Genomic DNA, 20,905 nt, shown 5'->3' on the forward strand with positions numbered 1-20,905 from the left:
TCCCCCTCTTCAAAGGGCGAGACACTCTAGACCCAAACTGTTACAGACAGACCTATATCCATCCTGCCCTGTCTTTCTAAAGTCTTCAAAAGCCAAGTGAACAAACAGATCACCGACCATTTTGAATCCCACCGTATCTTCTCCGCTATGCAATCTGGTTTCCGAGCAGGTCACGGGTGCACCTCAGTCACGCTCAAGGTCCTAAACGATATCATAACTGCCATCGATAAAAGACAGTACTATCCAGCCATCTTCATCGACCTGGCCAAGGCTTTCGACTATGTCAATCACCGTATTCTTATCAGCAAACTCAACAGCCTTGGTTTCTCTAATGCCCATCACTCATGCACCCTATTCATTTTTTATATATTTTTTATTTCACCTTTATTTAACCAGGTTGGCCAGTTGAGAACAAGTTCTCATTTACAACTGCAACCTGGCCAAGATAAAGCAAAGCAGTGGGACACATACAACAACACAGAGTTACACATGGGAAACAAACGTACAGTCAATAATTCAGTAGAAAAATCTGTATACAGTGTCTGCAAATGAAGTAAGGGGGTAAGGCAATAAATAGGCCAATAGTGGCAAAGAAATGACAATTTATCAATTTACACTGGAGTGAAATATGTGCAGATGAGGATGTGCAAGTAGAAATACTGGTGTGCAAAAGAGCAGAAAAACAAAAACAAATATGGGGATGAGGTAGGTGGTTGGTTGGAGGGGCTATTTACAGATGGGCTGGGTACAGCTGCAGCGATCGGTAAGCTGCTCTGACAACTGACGCGTAAAGTTAGTGAGGGAGATATAAGTCTCCAATTTCAGTGATTTTTGCAATTCGTTCCAGTCATTGGCAGCAGAGAACTGAAAGGAAATGCGGCCAAAGGAAGTGTTGGCTTTGGGGATGACCAGTGAAATATACCTGCTGGAGCGCGTTTCTATGGTGAACAGTGAGCTGAGATAAGGCGGAGCTATAGCTAGCAAAGACTTTTAGATGACCTGGAGCCAGTGGGTTTGGCGACGAATATGTAGCGAGGACAAGCCAACGAGAGCATACAGGTCGCAGTGGTGGGTAGTATATGGGGCTTTGGTGACAAAACAGATTTGCTGAGTAGAGTGTTGGAAGTTAATTTGTAAATGACATCGATCGGTATTTATAGTTGTCAACATATTCTAAGTCAGAACCGTCCAGAGTAGTGATGCTAGTCGGGCGGGCGGGTGCGGGCAGCGATCGGTTAAAGAGCATGCATGCGTTTTACTAGCATTTAAGAGCAGTTGGAGGCCACAGAAGGAGTGTTGTATGGCGTTGAAGCTCGTTTGGAGGTTTGTTAAGACAGTGTCCAAAGAAGGGCCAGATGTATACAGAATGGTGTCGTCTGCATAGAGGTGGATCAAATAATCACCCGCAGCAAGAGCGACATTAATGATCCATACAGAGAAAAGAGTCGGCCCAAGAATTGTTGAACCTTGTGGCACCCCCATAGAGACTGCCAGAGGTCCGGACAACAGAACCTTTTATTTGACACACTATCTGAGAAGTAGTTAGTGAACCAGGCAAGGCTGGGTGGATTATCCTGCTGGGGGAAAGTTAGTACATCTGGGTGATGTTAATGTTTTACCTGTTGGTTCTAACCAATGGCTATTAAATGAATTTTAGAGGTTTGCATCGGAGGGAACATTTCATTCTGACATGGCTCAGCTAAAAAAGACAGTTCTCTCTCACCTCCCAAAGTTTCATTTTAGTCACACAGTAGTAGGTACATAGAGGATTAGGAAGTAAGGCTTGGCATTTGTTAGTGAGGAATTCATGTATTTGCAGATAGATGAACTCACCATCCTGACCCACTGTGCTGTGTTCTGGTCTAGTGTGGTCTGGTCCTCAGGGTACTGAACCTGTCTGAGCTGGTGGTCCTGTGCCCTGACCTGGCCACACTGAAAAATGTGCTATACTTCCGCCAGAACCAGCTGGTCTATCCGGTCCGCAAGAGTCAGGACAGACACTTCCAGTATGGATGCAACCATGGTGAAGATTGACCTGGTGCCATGGGTGTGTACCTTATTATCACAGTTAACATGGACAAAACTAACGTCAAAGCAAACAGCTGTCCCAAGAAACAAGAGCCCAAACAAGCAAGGAAAAATTAGCAGCATAATTACTCTGTGTATTTAAAATAACAACCACACTATTCATACGGTAATAGTTTGTCTTAATGAGCATGTCAGGGGTGCGCAACATGATTGGTTAATTGCGATAGGCCAACATGATGCTCTCTGGGTAATTAAAGTCACTTGTGTCGAGCGACTGCGTTGTCATTAATCAGAGGGCAAACAGTAAAGAGAGAGGCACTCTAAAGAAAAGTCATTGTTGTTGATCTGCGTGGGGAAACACGTCAATAAGCCAGTTCTGTAAGGCCCACTCAATCTACTTTAATGTCAATAAGCCAGTTCTGTAAGGCCCACTCAATCTACTTTAATGTCATTAAGCCAGTTCTGTAAGGCCCACTCAATCTACTTTAATGTCAATAAGCCAGTTCTGTAAGGCCCACTCAATCTACTTTAATGTCATTAAGCCAGTTCTGTAAGGCCCACTCAATCTACTTTAATGTCATTAAGCCAGTTCTGTAAGGCCCACTCAATCTACTTTAATGTCAATAAGCCAGTTCTGTAAGGCCCACTCAATCTACTTTAATGTCAATAAGCCAGTTCTGTAAGGCCCACTCAATCTACTTTAATGTCAATAAGCCAGTTCTGTAAGGCCCACTCAATCTACTTTAATGTCAATAAGCCAGTTCTGTAAGGCCCACTCAATCTACTTTAATGTCAATAAGCCAGTTCTGTAAGGCCCACTCAATCTACTTTAATGTCAATAAGCCAGTTCTGTAAGGCCCACTCAATCTACTTTAATGTCATTAAGCCAGTTCTGTAAGGCCCACTCAATCTACTTTAATGTCATTAAGCCAGTTCTGTAAGGCCCACTCAATCTACTGTAATGTCATTAAGCCAGTTCTGTAAGGCCCACTCAATCTACTTTAATGTCATTAAGCCAGTTCTGTAAGGCCCACTCAAACTACTTTAATGTCATTAAGCCAGTTCTGTAAGGCCCACTCAATCTACTTTAATGTCATTAAGCCAGTTCTGTAAGGCCCACTCAATCTACTTTAATGTCATTAAGCCAGTTCTGTAAGGCCCACTCAATCTACTTTAATGTCATTAAGCCAGTTCTGTAAGGCCCACTCAATCTACTTTAATGTCATTAAGCCAGTTCTGTAAGGCCCACTCAATCTACTTTAATGTCATTAAGCCAGTTCTGTAAGGCCCACTCAATCTACTTTAATGTCATTAAGCCAGTTCTGTAAGGCCCACTCAATCTACTTTAATGTCATTAAGCCAGTTCTGTAAGGCCCACTCAATCTACTTTAATGTCATTAAGCCAGTTCTGTAAGGCCCACTCAATCTACTTTAATGTCATTAAGCCAGTTCTGTAAGGCCCACTCAATCTACTTTAATGTCATTAAGCCAGTTCTGTAAGGCCCACTCAATCTACTTTAATGTCATTAAGCCAGTTCTGTAAGGCCCACTCAATCTACTTTAATGTCATTAAGCCAGTTCTGTAAGGCCCACTCAATCTACTTTAATGTCATTAAGCCAGTTCTGTAAGGCCCACTCAATCTACTTTAATGTCATTAAGCCAGTTCTGTAAGGCCCACTCAATCTACTTTAATGTCATTAAACCAGTTCTGTAAGGCCCACTCAATCTACTTTAATGTCATTAAACCAGTTCTGTAAGGCCCACTCAATCTACTTTAATGTCATTAAGCCAGTTCTGTAAGGCCCACTCAATCTACTTTAATGTCATTAAGCCAGTTCTGTAAGGCCCACTCAATCTACTTTAATGTCATTAAGCCAGTTCTGTAAGGCCCACTCAATCTACTTTAATGTCATTAAGCCAGTTCTGTAAGGCCCACTCAATCTACTTTAATGTCAATAAGCCAGTTCTGTAAGGCCCACTCAATCTACTTTAATGTCAATAAGCCAGTTCTGTAAGGCCCACTCAATCTACTTTAATGTCATTAAGCCAGTTCTGTAAGGCCCACTCAATCTACTTTAATGTCATTAAGCCAGTTCTGTAAGGCCCACTCAATCTACTTTAATGTCATTAAGCCAGTTCTGTAAGGCCCACTCAATCTACTTTAATGTCATTAAGCCAGTTCTGTAAGGCCCACTCAATCTACTTTAATGTCATTAAGGCAGTCAAATATGGCAGCATTAAATAATACGCTACTCAAAGGGAATGTATCATTAAGAGATGTTTGATTGGATTCAAGCCAGATTGCTTTGCTAATTTGAATTATAATGCAGGGCTTTCTTTGTAATGAAAGAGAATGGGAGCCATTTTAGACTGTAGAGATAAATGCACACTATGCTGAACCTTTCCATGTGGCACACAGAATCTGCAAATGAACGGCACAGCAGTGTCACTTTGTGTGTGTGTGCGCATGTGTGTGTGACACTGACTGTGTGCACCCTCTTCCCCCAGCTTGGTGGAAGATGTTCAACTCCTCTTTTTTTAACATGGAGTCCTTCCTGTCCTCCATTTCATCCTTCATGAAGATGATTCCGGACCACAGGCCCAAAGACCTGGACAAGCTCATCTGCCCAAAGGGCCGGGTCCTCCACTTCCCCATCCAATCCCCCCATGTCACAAGGTCAGTGTCATCATCCTTGGCTACAGTCATTTGCCTTCTAGGGATAACCAGGCCACTGATTAAAGGAAGCAGAGTTGAGAGAGAGAGTGTTGCAGGCTCCTAATCCGACCCAGAGAGCTGATAGGGTTTGGAAGCATGGTTAATGGCAATCTGACTGACTGGAGAGAAGTTAGTTCTGTAAGTCAAGATTAGAAGTGACTATGGAGCTTTAATATCCTGTTTTGTTGAAGCCCATCTATCACTCTCATCCGTACTGTCCTGTGTATATGTTACAGATGTCGGCGTGACGTTACAGATTTCGGTGTGACATTGCAGATGTCGAAGTGACGTTACAGATTTCGGTGTTTAGTGGACCTGTGTGAAGTGTTTGGGTGAGATGGTCAGAGGTGGCAACATTAAGAAAACATTGTTTGTTATCTCTTTAAGTTCTTCATCAGTGTAAGGAATATAAACTCAGCAAAAAATGAAACATCACTTTTTCAGGACCCTGTCTTTCAACAATCATTCTTAAAAATCCAACTTCACAGATCTTCATTGTAAAGGGATTTAACACTGTTTCTCATGCTTGTTCAATGAACCATAAACAATTAATGAACATGCACTTGTGGAACGGTTGTTAAGACACTAACAGCTTACAGACGGTAGGCAATTCAAGTCACAGTTATGAAAACTTAGGACATTGAAGATTCCTTTCTACTGACTCTGAAAAAAGAAAGATACCCAGGGTCCCTGCTGATCTGCGTGAACATGCCTTAGGCATGCTGCAAGGAGGCATGAGGACTGCAGATGTGGCCAGGGCAATAAATTGCAATGTCCGTACTGTGAGACGCCTAAGACGGCACTACAGGGAGACAGAACAGATAGCTGGTTGTCCTCGCAGTGGCAAACCAGGCCAGCGAAGAGCACGGATCTCAATTCCATTGAGTATGTCTGGGACCTGTTGGATCTGAGGGTGAGGGCTAGGGCCATTCGCGCCTGAAATTTCCGGGAACTTGCAGGTGCGTTCGTGGAAGTGTGGTGTAACATCTCACAGCAAGAACTGGCAAATCTGGTGCAGCCCATGAGGAGGAGATGCACTGCAGTAATTACTGCAGCTGGTGGCCACACCAGATAATGACTTTTGATTTTGACCCCACCTTTTTTCAGGGACACATTATTCCATTTCTGTTAGTCACATGCCTGTGGAACTTGTTCAGTTTATGTCTTAGTTGTTGACTCTTGTTATGTTCATACAAATATTTACACATGTTAAGTTTGCTGAAAATAAACTCAGTGAGTTTAGTGTCGAGGGGTGGTACTATATTTATAAGCTGTTGTCTCGGATCAGTGACGAGGGATGGTACTATATTTATAAGCTGTTGTCTTGGATCAGTGACGAGGGATGGTACTATATTTATAAGCTGTTGTTTCGGATCAGTGACGAGGGATGGTACTATATTTATAATCTGTTGTCTCGGATCAGTGACGAGGGGTGGTACTATATTTATAATCTGTTGTCTCGGATCAGTAACGAGGGGTGGTACTATATTTATAAGCTGTTGTCTCGGATCAGTAACGAGGGATGGTACTATATTTATAAGCTGTTGTCTCGGATCAGTGACGAGGGATGGTACTATATTTATAAGCTGTTGTCTCGGATCAGTAACGAGGGATGGTACTATATTTATAAGCTGTTGTCTCGGATCAGTGACGAGGGATGGTACTATATTTATAAGCTGTTGTCTCGGATCAGTAACGAGGGATGGTACTATATTTATAAGCTGTTGTCTCGGATCAGTGACGAGGGATGGTACTATATTTATAAGCTGTTGTTTCGGATCAGTGACGAGGGGTGGTACTATATTTATAATCTGTTGTCTCGGATCAGTAACGAGGGGTGGTACTATATTTATAAGCTGTTGTCTCGGATCAGTGACGAGGGATGGTACTATATTTATAAGCTGTTGTCTCGGATCAGTAACGAGGGATGGTACTATATTTATAAGCTGTTGTCTCGGATCAGTAACGAGGGATGGTACTATATTTATAAGCTGTTGTCTCGGATCAGTGACGGGGTGGTACTATATCAATAAGCTGTTGTCTCGGATCAGTGACGAGGTGTGGTACTATATTTATAAGCTGTTGTCTCGGATCAGTAACGAGGGATAGTACTATATTTATAAGCTGTTGTCTCGGATCAGTAACGAGGGATGGTACTATATTTATAAGCTGTTGTCTCGGATCAGTAATGAGGGATGGTACTATATTTATAAGCTGTTGTCTCGGATCAGTGACGGGGTGGTACTATATTTATAAGCTGTTGTCTCGGATCAGTGACGAGGGGTGGTACTATATTTATAAGCTGTTGTCTCGGATCAGTGACGAGGGGTGGTACTATATTCATAAGCTGTTGTCTCGGATCAGTAACGAGGGGTGGTGCTATATTTATAAGCTGTTGTCTCGGATCAGTAACGAGGGGTGGTGCTATATTTATAAGCTGTTGTCTCGGATCAGTGACGAGGGGTGGTACTATATTTATAAGCTGTTGTCTCGGATCAGTAACGAGGGGTGGTGCTATATTTATAAGCTGTTGTTTCGGATCAGTGACGAGGGGTGGTATTATCTTATTGCTCTAAAACAATGTACTCTCGGCAAAGCACTCCAAAACCCGATGCAACAGAGAGGGCCAGCTTCTTATCAGAGAACAAATCAACAACATACAGTTCTTCACATGAAAGCGAGAACATCGTAACAGTTTAAACTTAAATATTAATATTGAAACTCCAAATTTATTCTGACAAAGTCTGACAATTGGTTGCACAGGTTTGTGCATGTCACCCCGTCGTCTGTGTCGCTGCTTGAACAATTCTCTGATGTATCACACACAGCTGTAATTTCTTACATGGTATCCCATTTTTAAGCGAAACCATAATGCCTAATATTTTCATCGGGGCAGCGTGGTGTTTATTGAATAGGAACTGACAAACACCTGATGCAGTTTCTTTTGCGAATACTCTTGCTTGCTTTCTTGCCAGCCTTGCCTTTATGGAAAAGATGAAAGCAGTTTCCGTCGCTCACCCAAGTTGCTCTGAGCATACTCTTTTGGCATATTATAGCTAATTATGTAGGCCTACGTCCCCTTGGGTGTTCCCTCTCCATGAAACTTGTGTGTGAGAGTGTGTGACCCTGCCTGCAGTTATTGTGTCATGCGGACTTTATTTTATGGCCTTTCCAATTAGAGTGAGTGAGTTATGTGATTTGAGTCCACTCTGATTTATGCTGGATGCACATATACCCTCACGGGGATAGGTTTAACATGATAATGCATAACCACATAACTAGCCAGCTTTTGTGCCTAGATTAAGAGTAAGGTTTGTTTATAGTATTTAGAGACTATTTATTTTGCCTTTTGAAATTTTAAGTACATTGAAAGCAATGATGAGCAGAATCTGTGTGTGTATTTCCACATGTTTCCCTGTATATTAGCTGGGGTAAGAAATACTGAAAGTGAGGCGACAAGGAGGCCTCTCGCCCAGAGTGATTTTCAGCTCATTTTCAGTTGGTAAATTGCCTGATCCAAAGTAAACTCACGGAGTGTAAGTAAGCGATTATATGCATGGCCGACAATCCCTAAACATGCCTGCGGTCCATGTCCAAACACAGTTAGTCCAGCTCTTTGAAAAGATAAAACTCTCAAAGGAACACCAGATGATTGTTCTGTATTTGTGTTTTCATTGTCTCTGAAATGTTCTCTCAGTCCAAGCACTCAAATCATCTGGATAGTGTGTGTTTTCGGTATCCATCTATCACTCGGCTTTAGAGAGGTGGACTTTTGTAATTGAATTGCGATTGACCTGAGCCAGCAAAAACCTGCAGTGAGAGACAAAGCTTTTCACATTTATCATGGTGGAACAGCAGGACATTGCATTTCTTTGAGGATTGTCAATTCAGAGGTCTGGTGTGTAATCAAATCAACATGCAGATAATCAGCAGGTGCCAGATTCTGGGACCCCACTGCAGTCTCCCCATTCACCCCAGTTCTCTCTGAGGTGTTTGTGTAGCTGTCAGGCAGCGTGTATTTCTGTTTCTCCGGAGAACAGAACGCCGTCAGGTGCTCAAGTGGGAGGGAAACCAGATTGATCAAGATTAGTCTATTGTTATTTAATTTTCTCACAAAGAATGTGGAAGGAACCAAGGGTATGTAGGGTTATATGGAACAGGTTCTCCATTGTTAATGTTAAAGGGAAAAAGAAGGGACTCTTTCATGTTCTTCCATGAAAAGATATCAATGCAGGTTTCAACTCTGCATGAAAGCGTTGCACGTCCTTTAGGACCTCCCACTGATGACCGGTTTTCATTAAAGTCCCTTAACTCACTGCAGATAACTGAAGAAAACTTTTAAGTTGATTGGGAAAAGGTTGTTCTTTTTTTGGCTACCTTTAAAAGCCATTGATGTGGCTCCTTGTGAAGAAGCAGTCAAGTCAGTCAGCTCAGGTCTCAAATGACTGACTCCTGGAATGAGTCTGCTGGAGGAGCAGATGGCAGGATATCCTGTTTGAAACGTTCATTTGACAAAGTTCAAATGCAACTGGACGTTTTTGCAACCGATGAAGATGGTAACACTTTTAAACGGGAGGACACAAGTAATGTTTAGTCCCAACACTATCCACAATAACTTAATTTGTCTTGTCCGTTGTGTCCTGCTATACAGTAAAGGTTGTGTGTTACTGTTTGACTGATGAGACAGACACATCTAGACGTTTAGGTGAATACTGTGATGTGTGAAAAATGGAGAGGTAAACCGGTTTGCATTAGTTTCTGATTAGAGAGATTGTTGTTGTTTCAGCCACCCCACATGGAGAACCTATGAAGAGAACCACCCCAAGGAATGTTGACAGTTTCCCAGATTCTGGACATCTGAAGGCAGTTGTTGCCACGTGCCTCGGTGAGCCTTGGTGATGCTGTTTAGCCGTGGGACTGTGGGGACTAATTGGAAACATTAAAGCGATGGAGCAGAGGAATCTGAAAGGCAGCCTGTGTCTACTGGCTTAGTGAGAGGGGTTTGTGTTAAACAGGGGTTGTGTAGACAGACAGTAGACTGACTGATGGGATTTATTTACCATGGGATCAACAGGGTCATTTTGCTTTAGAAAGTAACACTTAATAGAGCATTCAATGTATTCTGTAGGTTATTTAGTAGCTTGAAGCTATGTTGAAAAGTGAAAATAATTCAGACTTTGTCTGGTTGGTTAATTACACTATTTGTATTAGAACGTTGATGGTGCATATCCCCTTGCTGTGAATTGTATTCAGATGATTCTCTCATTTTGACTTTCTTTATGGATTGACTGGAGACTGATCCTCTTGTTTACCCACCCTCTACACAATCAGTTGGAGAGAGGCTTCTCTCTGGCCGGCACTTCATAATGCCCATGGCCAAGAAGAACGTGTTCAAATATTCCTTTGTTCCTTGTGCTGTTGGACTACTAAATGCAAAGTAAATTGTATTGGTATATGTACTAATCTATCTAGTGCAGTTGGGACAATGGTCAGTTGTGAGTGAATGTATTAATGTCCTGATGTGACAATGCCTGTGATCCTTTTAATGGAAGGTGATGCCAAAGAAAAATGTCCATCCTGGATCGACCAAGTTTTATTCTATTCTAACGAAAACATAGAACAATATTTCGTGTTCAACATAATTCTATTACGGTGTACTTGTGTACTCCAATCTGAACTTCTAATCTTGATCATGACACCGAGTTAGAGACAAAGACAATGAGGTACATCTCCCTAAACCTCACCTCAACCAGCCAGCCACTCACCCAACCACCTCAACCAGCCAGCCACCCAGACACCAACCCAGCTAGCCACTCACCCAGCCACCTCAACCAGCCAGCCACCCAGCCATCAACCCAGCCAGGCAGCTGGCAATCCAGCCATCAAACCAGCCACCCACCCACTCAGCCACCCACCCACCCACCCAGCCAGCCAGCCAGCCATCAATCTAGCCAGCCAGCCATCAACCTAGCCAGCAAGCCATCAACCTAGCCAGCCAGCCATCAACCCAGCCATCAACCAATCAACCCAACCAGCCAGCCAGCCATCAACCCAGCCAGCCAGCCACCCACTCAGCCAGCCAGCCAGCCAGCCACCAACTCAGCCAGCCACCAACCCAGCCTGCCCGTAATAGCCAGCCTCGCTCTGCCCACCATAAATTTCACAAGTCACTCAAGCATCCAGCCAGCCAGCCACTCTCCCAGCCAGCACAGGCTAGCCAGCCTCGCTCTGCTCTGCCCTACCCTACCCTAAACCTCACCCGCCCACCCAGACAGCCCAGCTCTGCCCAGCCCCGTCCCGCTCTGCCCCGCCCCTCGAGGGTTTAATCCACTGTCACCATTTGGCTCCTAAGCCTGTCATCATCTTATCAGACGACCCGACACTCGTCCCACAATGTCCTCTTTGATTACTCTCCAGTCACCGGCCGGCGGTCACCCTGACTGCGAGGGTAGGTGGAGGGAGAGGAGAGGGGGAGAAGGGTAGGGGCTGGAGTAGGGGGAAGCCTAGCTTTCCTCATTAAACCACCCATGTTTAAGCTCATCGGTGACTTGATGAAAACAGCTGTCGGTCGGGTTGGTCTACTATTCCCCCCCTCACATTTGAGTACAGTATGTATGGAATAAGAGCTCAGCCCAAAGTATGATAACAGTGTACAGTCAAACTGCAGGTACGGTGGTGCCTCGGTTTTCAGTTGCTCGTGTGCCAGGAACGACCACAATTAGGTCCATATAGTGTCTTTGAAGTTCGGGGAACTGACTGTGATGATTAGGAACAAATTAAAGATCAAACCCTGTATTGGTGATTTGTCCTTAATACCAAACATTAGCTAAAACGCATTGGCATCTGTTCAGTGGTGACATCATTTACTTTTAGCACATGGCAAGTCTGAAATGTGCGTCACACATTCTCAATAACAAAACATTTAAATACATGTTTAAACATTTTTTTTTAATAATAATACTTCACATTGTAAAATACAGTTGAAGTCAGCAGTTTACATACACCTTAGCCAAATACATTTAAACTCAGTTTTTCACAATTCCTAACATTTAATCAGAGTAAAAATTCCCTGTCTTAGATCAGTTAGGATCACCAATTTATTTTAAGATGTGAAATGTCAGAATAATGGGTGTGTAAGAAGTTTACATACACTCAATTAGAATTTGGTAGCATTGCCTTTAAATTGTTTAACTTTGGTCAAGCGTTTCGGGTAGCCGTCCACAAGATTCCCACAGTAAGTTGGGTGAATTTTGGCCCATTCCTCCTGACAGAGCTGGTGTAACCGAGTCAGGTTCGTAGGCCTCCTTGCTCGCACATGCTTTTTCAGTTCTGCCCACACATTTTCTATGGGATTAAGGTCAGGGCTTTGTGATGGCCACTCCAATACCTTGACTTTGTTGTCCATAAGCCATTTTGTCACAAATTTGGAAGTATGCCTGGGATCATTGTCCATTTGGAAGACCCATTTGCGACCAAGATTTAACCTCCTGACTGATGTCTTGAGATTTTGCTTCAATAAATCCTCATAATTTTCTTTCCTCATGATGCCATCTATTTTGTGAAGTGCACCAGTCCCTCCTGCAGCAAATCACCCCCACAACATGACGCTGCCACCCCCGTGCTTCACGGTTGGGATGGTGTTCTTCAGCTTGCAAACCTCACCCTTTTTCCTCCTAACATAACGATGGTCATTATAGCCAAACAGTTCTATTTTTGTATCATCAGACCAGATGACATTTCTCCAAAAAGTATGATCTTTGTGCAGTTGCAAGCCATAGTCTGGCTTATTTATGGCGGTTTTGGAGCAGTGTCTTCTTCCTTGCTGAGCAGCCTTTCAGGTTATGTCGATATAGGACTAGTTTACTGTGGATATAGATACTTTTGTACCTGTTTCCTCCAGCATCTTCACAAGGTTCTTTGCTGTTGTTCTGGGATTGATTTGCACTAAAGTACATTCATCTCTTGAAGACAGAACGCGTCTCCTTCCTAGCTGTATGACGGCTGCGTGGTCCCATGGTGTTTATACTTGTGTACTATTGTTTGTACAGATGAATGCGGTACCTTCAGGCGTTTGGAAATTGCTCCTAAGGATGCACCAGAGTTGTGGAGGTCTACAATTGTTTTTTCTGAGGTCTTGGCTGATTTCTTTTGATTTTCCCATTATGTCAAGCAAAGAGGCACTGAGTTTGAAGGTAGACCTTGAAATACATCCACAGTTACACCTCCAATTGACTCAAATTATGTCAATTAGCCTATCAGAAGCTTCGAAAGTCATGATATAATTTTCTGGAATTTTCTAAGCTGTTTAATGGCACAGTCAACTTAGTTTATGTAAACTTCTGACCCACTGGAATTGTGAAACAGTGAATTATAAGTGAAATCATCTTTATGTAAACAATTGTTGGATAAATTACTTGTATCATGCACAATGTAGATGTCCTAACTGACTTTCCAAAACTATAGTTTGTTAACAACAAATTTGTGGAGGGGTTGAAAAACGAGTTTTAATGACTTCAACCTAAGTGTATGTAAACTTCCGACTTCAACTGTAACTGCCTGTGACAAACCCTCCAATGACTGATATTTGATCAACACTAATGATATGTCCTGTTATAATGTTACTTTCATGTTCCTGTTAGCTAATTATCTACAACCAGTCAAATGAGCTTGGGTCTCACACAAACAATCTCCATTCACCAGAAACTTTAGATATTCAATATTCAATATACACATGCAGTGGCCAGCTAGCCCCCGAATAGCAGCACTGTAGAAACTATTACACTCAACGGAACGACTTGATTAGTGTAGTGCCACTGCCAGCTAGCCTACAAAGTCAACAACGCAGCCACTGCCAGCTAGCCTACTTCAGCAGTACTGTATCATTTTAATAATTTTAGTCAATAAGATTCTTGCTACGTAAGCTTAACTTTCTGAACATTCGAGACGTGTAGTCCACTTGTCATTCCAATCTCCTTTGCATTAGCGTAGCCTCTTCTGTAGCCTGTCAACTATGTGTCTGTCTATCCCTGTTCTCTCCTCTCTGCACAGACCATACAAACGCTCCCACACCGCGTGGCCGCGGCCACCTAATCTGGTGGTCCCAGCGCGCACGACCCACGTGGAGTTCCAGGTCTCCGGTAGCCTCTGGAACTGCCGATCTGTGGCCAGCAAGGCAGAGTTCATCTCAGCCTATGCCTCCCTCCAGTCCCTCGACTTCTTGGCACTGACGGAAACATGGATCACCACAGATAACACTGCCACTCCTACTGCTCTCTCTTCGTCCGCCCACGTGTTCTCGCACACCCCGAGAGCTTCTGGTCAGCGGGGTGGTGGCACCGGGATCCTCATCTCTCCCAAGTGGTCATTCTCTCTTTCTCCCCTTACCCATCTGTCTATCGCCTCCTTTGAATTCCATGCTGTCACAGTTACCAGCCCTTTCAAGCTTAACATCCTTATCATTTATCGCCCTCCAGGTTCCCTCGGAGAGTTCATCAATGAGCTTGATGTCTTGATAAGCTCCTTTCCTGAGGACGGCTCACCTCTCACAGTTCTGGGCGACTTTAACCTGTTAGAACTCTAGGGGCAGTATTTCATTTTTGGATAAAAAGACGTGCCCGTTTTTAGCGCGATATTTTGTCACGAAAAGATGCTCGACTATGCTTGGAATTGATAGTTTTGGAAAGAAGACACTCTGACGTTTCCAGAACTGCAAAGATTTTCACTGTGAGTGCCATAGAACAATATCTACAGGCAAAACCAAGATGTTTGAGTGACCAGGAAATCAACAGGATTTCTGAAGGCACGTTTTCCATGATCTCCTTATATGGCTGTGAATGCCACAGGAATGAACGGACACTTCCTATCGTTTCCCCAGGTGTCTGCAGCATTGTGACGTATTTGTAGGCATATCATTGGAAGATTGGCCATAAGAGCCTACAATTACCAAGTGTCCCGCATGGTGTCTGCGTGGAAATTGGTGCGCAAAAGTCAGGTCCCAGTATTTTTCCATCCGAATCAGAGAAGAATGCACGCTTCTAGGACTGGCATTTCAATGAAGAGATATATGACAAAACACCTTGAGGATTGATTCAAACAACGTTTTCCATGTTTCAGTCGATATTATGGAGTTAATTCGGAAAAAGTTCGACGTTTAGGTGACTGAATTTTCGGTTAGTTTCGGTAGCCAAATGCATAGTAACAAAACGGAACGTTGTGTCCTACACAAGCATCTTTCAGGAAAAACTGGACATCTGCTATGTAACTGAGAGTCTCCTCATTGAAACATCTGAAGTTCTTCAAAGGTAAATTATTTTATTTGATCCCTTTGCTGGTTTTTGTGAATGTTGCGTGCTAAATGCTAACGCTAAATGCTACGCTAGCTATCACCACTCTTACACAAATTATTGATTTTCTCTGGTTCTAAAGCATATTTTGAAAATCTGAGACGACAGGATTGTTAAGAAAAGGATAAGCTTGAGGACAGGCATATTTATTTCATTTATTTTGCAATTTTCAGAAATCGCTAATGTTGCGTTATGGTAATGAGCTTGAGGCTGTAGTCACAATCCCGGATCCGGGATGGGGCGGCCTAACAGGTTAACCTCCCCACGTCTACCTTTGACTCATTCCGCTCTGCCTCCTTCTTTCCACTCCTCTCCTCTTTTGAACTCACCCTCTCACCTTCCCCCTACTCACAAGGCAGGCAATACGCTCGACCTCATCTTTACTAGATGCTGTTCTTCCACTAACCTCATTGCAACTCCCCTCCAAGTCTCCGACCACTACCTTGTATCCTTTTCCCTCTCGCTCTCATCCAACACTTCCCACACTGCCCCTACTCGGATGGTATCGCGCCGTCCCAACCCTCGCTCTCTCTTCCCGCTACTCTCTCCTCTTCCATCCTATCATCTCTTCCCTCTGCTCAAACCTTCTCCATCCTATCTCCTGATTCTGCCTCCTCAACCCTCCTCTCCTCCCTTTCTGCATCCTTTGACTCTCTATGCCCCCTATCCTCCAGGCCGGCTCGGTCCTCCCCTCCCGCTCCGTGGCTCGACGACTCATTGCGAGCTCACAGAACAGGGCTCCGGGCAGCCGAGCGGAAATGGAGGAAAACTCCCCCGCCTCCCTGCGGACCTGGCATCCTTTCGCTCCCTCCTCTCTACATTTTCCTCTTCTGTCTCTGCTGCTAAAGCCACTTTCTACCACTCTAAATTCCAAGCTTCTGCCTCTAACCCTAGGAAGCTCTTTGCCACCTTCTCCTCCCTCCTGAATCCTCCTCCCCTCCCCCCTCCTCCCTCACTGCAGATGACTTCGTCAACCATTTTGAAAAGAAGGTCGACGACATCCGATCCTCGTTTGCTAAGTCAAACGACACCGCTGGTTCTGCTCACACTGCCCTACCCTGTGCTCTGACCTCTTTCTCCCCTCTCTCTCCAGATGAAATCTCGCGTCTTGTGACGGCCGGCCGCCCAACAACCTGCCCGCTTGACCCTATCCCCTCCTCTCTTCTCCAGACCATTTCCGGAGACCTTCTCCCTTACCTCACCTCGCTCATCAACTCATCCCTGACCGCTGGCTACGTCCCTTCCGTCTTCAAGAGAGCGAGAGTTGCACCCCTTCTGAAAAAACCTACACTCGATCCCTCCGATGTCAACAACTACAGACCAGTATCCCTTCTTTCTTTTCTCTCCAAAACTCTTGAACGTGCCGTCCTTGGCCAGCTCTCCCGCTATCTCTCTCAGAATTACCTTCTTGAGCCAAATCAGTCAGGTTTCAAGACTAGTCATTCAACTGAGACTGCTCTTCTCTGTATCACGGAGGCGCTCCGCACCGCTAAAGCTAACTCTCTCTCCTCTGCTCTCATCCTTCTAGACCTATCGGCTGCCTTCGATACTGTGAACCATCAGATCCTCCTCTCCACCCTCTCCGAGTTGGGCATCTCCGGCGCGGCTCACGCTTGGATTGCGTCCTACCTGACAGGTCGCTCCTACCAGGTGGCGTGGCGAGAATCTGTCTCCTCACCACGCGCTCTCACCACTGGTGTCCCCCAGGGCTCTGTTCTAGGCCCTCTCCTATTCTCGCTATACACCAAGTCACTTGGCTCTGTCATAACCTCACATGGTCTCTCCTATCATTGCTATGCAGACGACACACAATTAATCTTCTCCTTTCCCCTTCTGATGACCAGGTGGCGAATCGCATCTCTGCATGTCTGGCAGACATATCAGTGTGGATGACGGATCACCACCTCAAGCTGAACCTCGGCAAGACGGAGCTGCTCTTCCTCCCGGGAAGGACTGCCCGTTCCATGATCTCGCCATCACGGTTGACAACTCCACTGTGTCCTCCTCCCAGAGCGCTAAGAACCTTGGCGTGATCCTGGACAACACCCTGTCGTTCTCAACTTACATCAAGGCGGTGGCCCGTTCCTGTAGGTTCATGCTCTACAACATCCGCAGAGTACGACCCTGCCTCACACAGGAAGCGGCGCAGGTCCTAATCCAGGCACTTGTCATCTCCCGTCTGGACTACTGCAACTCGCTGTTAGCTGGGCTCCCTGCCTGTGCCATTAAACCCCTACAACTCACCCAGAACGCCACAGCCCGTCTGGTGTTCAACCTTCCCAAGTTCTCTCACGTCACCCCGCTCCTCCGCTCTCTCCACTGGCTTCCAGTTGAAGCTCGCATCCGCTACAAGACCATGGTGCTTGCCTACGGAGCTGTGAGGGGAACGGCACCTCAGTACCTCCAGGCTCTGATCAGGCCCTACACCCAAACAAGGGCACTGCGTTCATCCACCTCTGGCCTGCTCGCCTCCCTACCACTGAGGAAGTACAGTTCCCGCTCATCCCAGTCAAAACTGTTCGCTGCTCTGGCCCCCCCAATGGTGGAACAAACTCCCCTCACGACGCCAGGACAGCGGAGTCAATCACCACCTTCCGGAGACACCTGAAACCCCACCTCTTTAAGGAATACCTAGGATAGGATAAGTAATCCTTCTCAACCCCCCCCCCCCTTTTAAGATTTAGATGCACTATTGTAAAGTGACTGTTCCACTGGATGTCAGAAGGTGAATGCACCAATTTGTAAGTCGCTCTGGATAAGAGCGTCTGCTAAATGACTTAAATGTAATGTAAATGCAGTACCAGGCAAAAGTTTGGACACACCTACTTGTTCCAGTGTTCTTCTATACTTTTACTATTTTCTACATTGTAGAAACATAGTGTAGACATCAAAACTATGAAATAACACATGGAATCATGTAGTAATGAAAAAAAGTGTTAAACAAATCCAAATATAGTTTAGATTCTTCAAAGTATCCACCCTTTGGCTTGATGCAGCTGTGTACACTCTTGGCATTCTCACAACCAGCTTCATGAGGTAGTCACCTGGAATGCATTTCCATGAACAGGTGTGCCTTGTTAAAAGTAATTTTATGGAATTTCTTTCCTTCTTAATGCATTAAAACCAATCAGTTGTGTTGTGACAAGGTAGAGGTGGTATACAGAAGATAGCCCTATTTGGTAAAAGACCAAGTCCTTATTATGGGAAGAACAGCTCAAATAAGCAAAGAGAGATGACAGTCCATCATTACTTTAAGACATGAAGGTCAGTCAATCTGGAAAATTTCAAGAACTTTTAACGTTTCTTCAAGTGCAGTCGCAAGAACCATCAAGCACTATGATGAAACTGGCTCTCATGAGGACCGCCACAGGAAAGGAAGACCCAGAGTCACCTCTGCTGCAGAGGATAAGTTCATTAGAGTTACCAGCCTCAGCAATTGCAGCCCAAATAAATGCTTCACAAAGTTCAAGTAACAGGCACATCTCAACAACTGTTCAGAGGATACTGTGTGAATTAGGCCTTCATGGTCAAATTGCTGCTAAGAAACCACTACTAAAGGACACCAATAAGAAGAAGAGACTTGCTTGTGCCAAGAAACATGAGCACTGGACATTAGACTGGTGGAAATTTGTTCTTTGGTCTGATGAGTCCAAATTTGAGATTTTTGGTTCCAACTGTCGTGTCTTTGGAAGATGCAGAGTTGGTGAACGGAATATCTTTGCATGTCTAGTTCCCACCGTGAAGCATGGAGGAGGTGGTGTGATGGTGTGGGGGTGCTTTGCTGGTGACACTGTTATTAATTTATTTAGAATTAAAGGCACACTTAACCAGCATTGCTACCACAGCATTCTGCAGCGATACGCCATCCCATCTGGTTTGCACTGAGTGGGACTATCATTTGTTTTTCTACAGGATAAGGATCCAAAACACCTCCAGGCTGTGTAAGGGCTATTTGACCAAGAATGAGAGTGATGGAGTGCTGCATCAGATGACCTGGCCTCAAACTGAATTGGTCCACCCACACAGACAGCATCGCGAAGAAGGCTTGTCACTAAAAGCACTCACAAACTTCTACAGATGCACAATCGAGAGCATCCTGTCGGGCTGTATCACCGCCTGGTACGGCAACTGCACCGCCCACAACCGTAAGGCTCTCCAGAGGGTAGTGAGGTCTGCACAACGCATCACCGGGGGCAAACTACCTGCCCTCCAGGACACCTACACCACCCGATGTCACAGGAAGGCCATAAAGATCATCAAGGACAACAACCACCTGAGCCACTGCCTGTTCACCCCGCTATCATCCAGAAGGCGAGGTCAGTACAGGTGTATCAAAGCAGGGACCGAGAGACTGAAAAACAGCTTCTATCTCAAGGCCATCAGACTGTTAAACAGCCACCACTAACATTGATTGGCTGCTGCCAACACACTGACTCAACTCCAGCCACTTTAATAATGGGAATTGATGGAAATTGATGTAAAATATATCACTAGCCACTTTAAACAATGCTACTTAATATAATGTTTACATACCCTGCATTACTTATCTCATATGTATATACTGTACTCGATACCATTTACTGCATCTTGCCTATGCCGTTCTGTACCATCACTCATTCATATATCTTTATGTACATATTCTTCATCCCTTTACACTTGTGTGTATAAGGTTGTAGTTTTGGAATATTTAGGTTAGATTACTCATTGGTTATTACTGCATTGTCGGAACTAGAAGCACAAGCATTTCGCTACACTGCTAACCATGTGTATGTGACAAATACATTTGATTTGATTTTGATTTGACTGCAGAGTGAAGAAAAAGCAGCCAACGAGTGATCAGCATATGTGGGAACTCCTTCAACACTGTTAGAAAAGCATTCCAAGTGAAGCTGGTTGAGAGAATGCCAAGAGTGTGCACATCTGGGCAAAGGCAAAAGGTGGCTACTTTGAAGAATCTAAATTATAAATCTATGTTGATTTGTTTAATACTTTTTTGGTTACTACATGACTCCATATGTGTTATTTCATAGTTTTGATGTTTTCTCTATTATTCTATAATGTAGAAAATAGTCAAAATAAAGAATAACCCTTGAATGTATTTATATATTTTTTACCTTTATTTAACTAGGCAAGTCAGTTAAGAACAAATTCTTATTTTCAATTCTTATTTGCAACCTTCAGGTTACTAGTCCAACGCTCTAACCACTAGGCTACTTTGCCTCCCCAGTGAGTTAGTGTGTTCAATCTTTTGACTGGTACTGTATCAGTCCAGTGAAATATTTTTCCTAAACATTTATCCCGTTACACAAATGTTATTTATACCCCATTTATACTTGAGATTTAGAAGGAAAATGACAATTATGTAACCTCGATGACAGGTCAACAGAGCATTACATCATGGAAAGATGGGGCCTCCATGCACTTAACACAAATTCCTAATTTTGCTAGGTATTGTACTTTGCTCTCCGATACAACCATTTTTTGGTGGTCATTAGCACTGTATACATGATACCAATTTCAGCTTCAAGATGCCGGCAATTGGAAAAAATGAAAAAGTAGATTGTGTTGATTTATTGGCACGTGGAACCATGTCACATGCTCTAATAAAAAAACAATGACATATCTCAATTGTGCCATCTTTATGCATGACTACCATGACGTTTGAGTCTTTTCTCCTGGGATGGATAGTGCTTGCGTGTCACAATGGAAGGCGCTACTTTTATTCTGTGTTCCAACCCAGTAAATGACAAAGGTTCACGTTCAGGGAAACAGTTATGAGAAAAAAACGTCCCATGTATTGTGAGCACGGAGGTCAGT

At 44.1% G+C, this 20,905-nt stretch overlaps 1 protein-coding gene across 1 annotated transcript; it reads left to right on the top strand.

Annotated features, from left to right (window-relative positions):
• The first annotated feature begins 1,285 nt into the window (after positions 1–1,285).
• On the top strand, positions 1,286–20,673 carry LOC127931164 (uncharacterized). The gene is made up of 3 exons (XM_052522943.1): positions 1,286–2,047; positions 4,538–4,706; positions 19,001–20,673. Exons 1-3 carry the CDS (start codon positions 2,044–2,046, stop codon positions 19,491–19,493), a joined length of 666 nt encoding a protein of 221 aa, XP_052378903.1. The 5' UTR covers positions 1,286–2,043; the 3' UTR covers positions 19,494–20,673.
• Positions 20,674–20,905: the final 232 nt, after the last annotated feature.

The sequence above is a fragment of the Oncorhynchus keta genome, chromosome 7 (genome assembly GCF_023373465.1).
Source record: "Oncorhynchus keta strain PuntledgeMale-10-30-2019 chromosome 7, Oket_V2, whole genome shotgun sequence".
Taxonomy (NCBI): domain Eukaryota; kingdom Metazoa; phylum Chordata; class Actinopteri; order Salmoniformes; family Salmonidae; genus Oncorhynchus; species Oncorhynchus keta.